The sequence below is a fragment of the Octopus bimaculoides genome, chromosome 13, assembly GCF_001194135.2.
Source record: "Octopus bimaculoides isolate UCB-OBI-ISO-001 chromosome 13, ASM119413v2, whole genome shotgun sequence".
Classification (NCBI taxonomy): domain Eukaryota; kingdom Metazoa; phylum Mollusca; class Cephalopoda; order Octopoda; family Octopodidae; genus Octopus; species Octopus bimaculoides.
In genome coordinates, this window is record NC_068993.1 from 8,401,191 (window position 1) to 8,404,180 (window position 2,990).

The window sequence follows — 2,990 nt, forward strand, 5'->3', positions numbered from 1 at the left end:
GAGCGAAAACACCTAAAAGCTCCGCGAGGCTCCGGCAGGGGATGGTGGCGAACCCTGCTGTACTCTTTCACCACAACTTTCTCTCACTCTTACTTCCTGTTTCTGTTGTGCCTGTAATTCAAAGGGTCAGCCTTGTCACACTGTGTCACGCTGAATATCCCCGAGAACTACGTTAAGGGTACACGTGTCTGTGGAGTACTCAGCCACTTGCACATTAATTTCACGAGCAGGCTGTTCCGTTGATCGGATCAAATGGAACCCTCGACGTTGTAAGCGACGGAGTGCCAACAACAACAAATATATATATATGAAAGTAAAAATACAAAATAGTTTTCACATAACAAATGTTTTCGTATAAAATATTTACTGAAAATGGTGTGTTTTCACAAAGGTGAGTTTTAAAACATATGTATGTATATATGAATGTAAGCAAAAAAAACATATGTATGTATATATGAATGTAAGCAAAAAAAACAAGCGTAGTATTCAAAGATTTATAGGATAAATACGCGGTTCAGGTAAATGCCGAAATAATTGCATAAGAAATAGAAACATTGTGCAATCATGCGTTTTTAACTCTTCAGTGTCCCGCCATTAATGCGACAATCTATGTAGAAGCTTGCCGTTATGCAAATGATAAAAACTCGCGGGTCACATAAATAACAGACGAAGCATCGCATCGAAGAACGTCACACCTCTTTCAAAGCATAAATGTGAGGGAGAAAGAGAGTTGCTGATGGGAAAAATTAAAAATAAAAGAACCGACAGCAGAAGGCCGGTAGGTCATAACTGAATTGGGGGCCCCCCTAACTGCTTTTATAGCTTACCGATTTCCTTCTGCCAATTGTAATTATTTCTCCAATTTGCTGGAATGCGCGTATGTCCTATAAAGCTTCGAATACCAAACCTGTTTTCTTCCTTTTATTTCTTTGCCTTTTGTGGGGGGCTTATAATCTGCTCTCTACCGTTTCCCGAGTCTGATGCCACGGGTTTTTTTTTCTATAATGGATACCAGAGGGAATTGTAAAACTCACAACTATTCCCGATTTTGGTTCTGTGTCGGATTTTACTGTGCCTCCCTATTTTTGGTCCATATTAATGATATAAATACATGTGCTTTTATTACCACGAATATGAGAAGTGCTCTCAACGCAATATTCGATTTTCTAACACAACATCTACGTTAATTTGGACATAAAGAGAAAGACTTAACATATAATAACGTTTTATTCATAAAAATATTTATAACAATGTATGTTTATTGTTTATATTAACATATATTAACATATATTAAAAGGTATCTGTATTAACGTGCATGCATTTATGTTAATATCATTTTGTGTTATTAGCATACGTTTCTGCCAGCTCACCGCTTTCAGTATTAATGATAATAATAATAATAATCTTTTCTACTAAAGGCACAAGGCCTGAAATCTGATGGAGAGGACTAGTCGATTACATCGACCCAAGTATGCAACTGGTACTTAATTTATTGACCCCGGAAAGGATGAAAGGCAAAGTGGACCTCGGTGGAATTTGAACTCAGAACGTAGCAACAGACGAAATACCACTAAGCACTTCATCCAGCGTGCTAACGATTCTGCCAGCTCGCCGCCTAACAATAGTAGTAGTAGTAGTAGTAGTAGTTCATCATCATCATCATCATCATCACCGACAGCGTCATCATCGTCTTGGAGGCTTATGGTCACGATTGTGAAAACAACCAACCTGTCTCACATACGTTTTTTCATTTATGTTCGTTGTAACCATAACGCACCACTGCCTATAATGTATTTTAAACCTTACGGCAAAGAAACAGACACTTAATATCGGCAGACGTTTAACCTTCACTTTCAAAAACAACATTTTTCGATTCCCTGAAAAATAAGGAGAAAAAAGGGAAAAATTAAATTCATGAAATACAAAATTTCAGGAGTGGCTGTATGGTAAGTAGCTTTCTTACCAGTCGCATGGTTCCGGGTTCATTCCCATTGCGTGGCACTTTGGGCAAGTGTCTTCTACTATAGCCTCGGGCCGACCAAAGCCTTGTGAGTGGATTTGGTAGACGGAAACTGAAAGAAGCCTGTCGTATATATGTATACAGAAATAACAAACAACTTACTACTTACACAGTTTTATCTTTTGTTGTTTCCCATTCACTGTCATTAACAGTTGAAAATATCCTTTTCCGATATGTATATCGAAAGTAACTGAAAAATAAAGATCACGAAATTAACTGTATGAGCAGCAACAGTCTGCAAATTGCCGTTACAAATAATATTTAAAAAGTGACACTGGAGAGACGGCAAAGGAGAATATAGAAAAAGAAACAGAAAACACTCACACACACACACACACACACACACATACTAGACGCAGACTGGCGCAACCCTTCATCAGTTGTCGACCAAAAATCATCACAATTTCGACACCGTCCGAATCTTTTGTGAAGGTGATGGTGGGAAGCTTAGGAAAAAAAGGTTAGGAAAAAAAAAGAAAAGACATGTGAGGGAACTGTTCTGAATACATTCATATAAGTGTGTTAGTGTGTATGTATTTGTGTATATATGTGCGTGTATGTATGTAAACACGTCAATTCTTCGTGTCTTACCGTGGATTGTAAAAAGGATGAACAGCTTTTAATGATTTTCGGTTTTTATTGGGCTCTTGTCAAAGGTATCTACATCGCTTGACCAATCCCCAAGCAAAAAGAACCAGGTATTCTTTTATATACACATCATTAGGCGCAGGCGTGGCTGTGTAGTAAGCAGCTTGCTTCCCAACCATATGGTTCTAGGTTCAGTCCCATTGCATGACACGATATGACAGGGTTTCTTCAACCACCTCCACCACCATCACAACCACTAACACCTAGGAGTAAATGGACACGATCTGTCTTTTCGACTATAGCCTCGGGCCGACCAAAATCTTGTAGGTGGGTTTAGTAGACGGAAACTGAAAGAAGCCCGTCGTATATATATGAATATATA

At 38.5% G+C, this 2,990-nt stretch overlaps 1 protein-coding gene across 1 annotated transcript in view; it reads right to left on the reverse strand.

Moving 5' to 3' along the window:
- Positions 1-1,208: 1,208 nt before the first annotated feature.
- LOC106876296 (uncharacterized) overlaps positions 1,209-2,990 on the reverse strand; it is a 2,862-nt gene continuing 1,080 nt past the window's right edge. Inside the window, exons 2-3 of the mRNA XM_014924792.2 lie at positions 2,130-2,210; positions 1,209-1,877 (exon numbers count right to left, since the gene is read on the reverse strand). Of these exons, the coding sequence (XP_014780278.1) occupies positions 1,684-1,877; positions 2,130-2,210 (275 nt within the window). The 3' untranslated portion in view covers positions 1,209-1,683. The remainder of the gene's footprint in view (positions 1,878-2,129; positions 2,211-2,990) is intronic.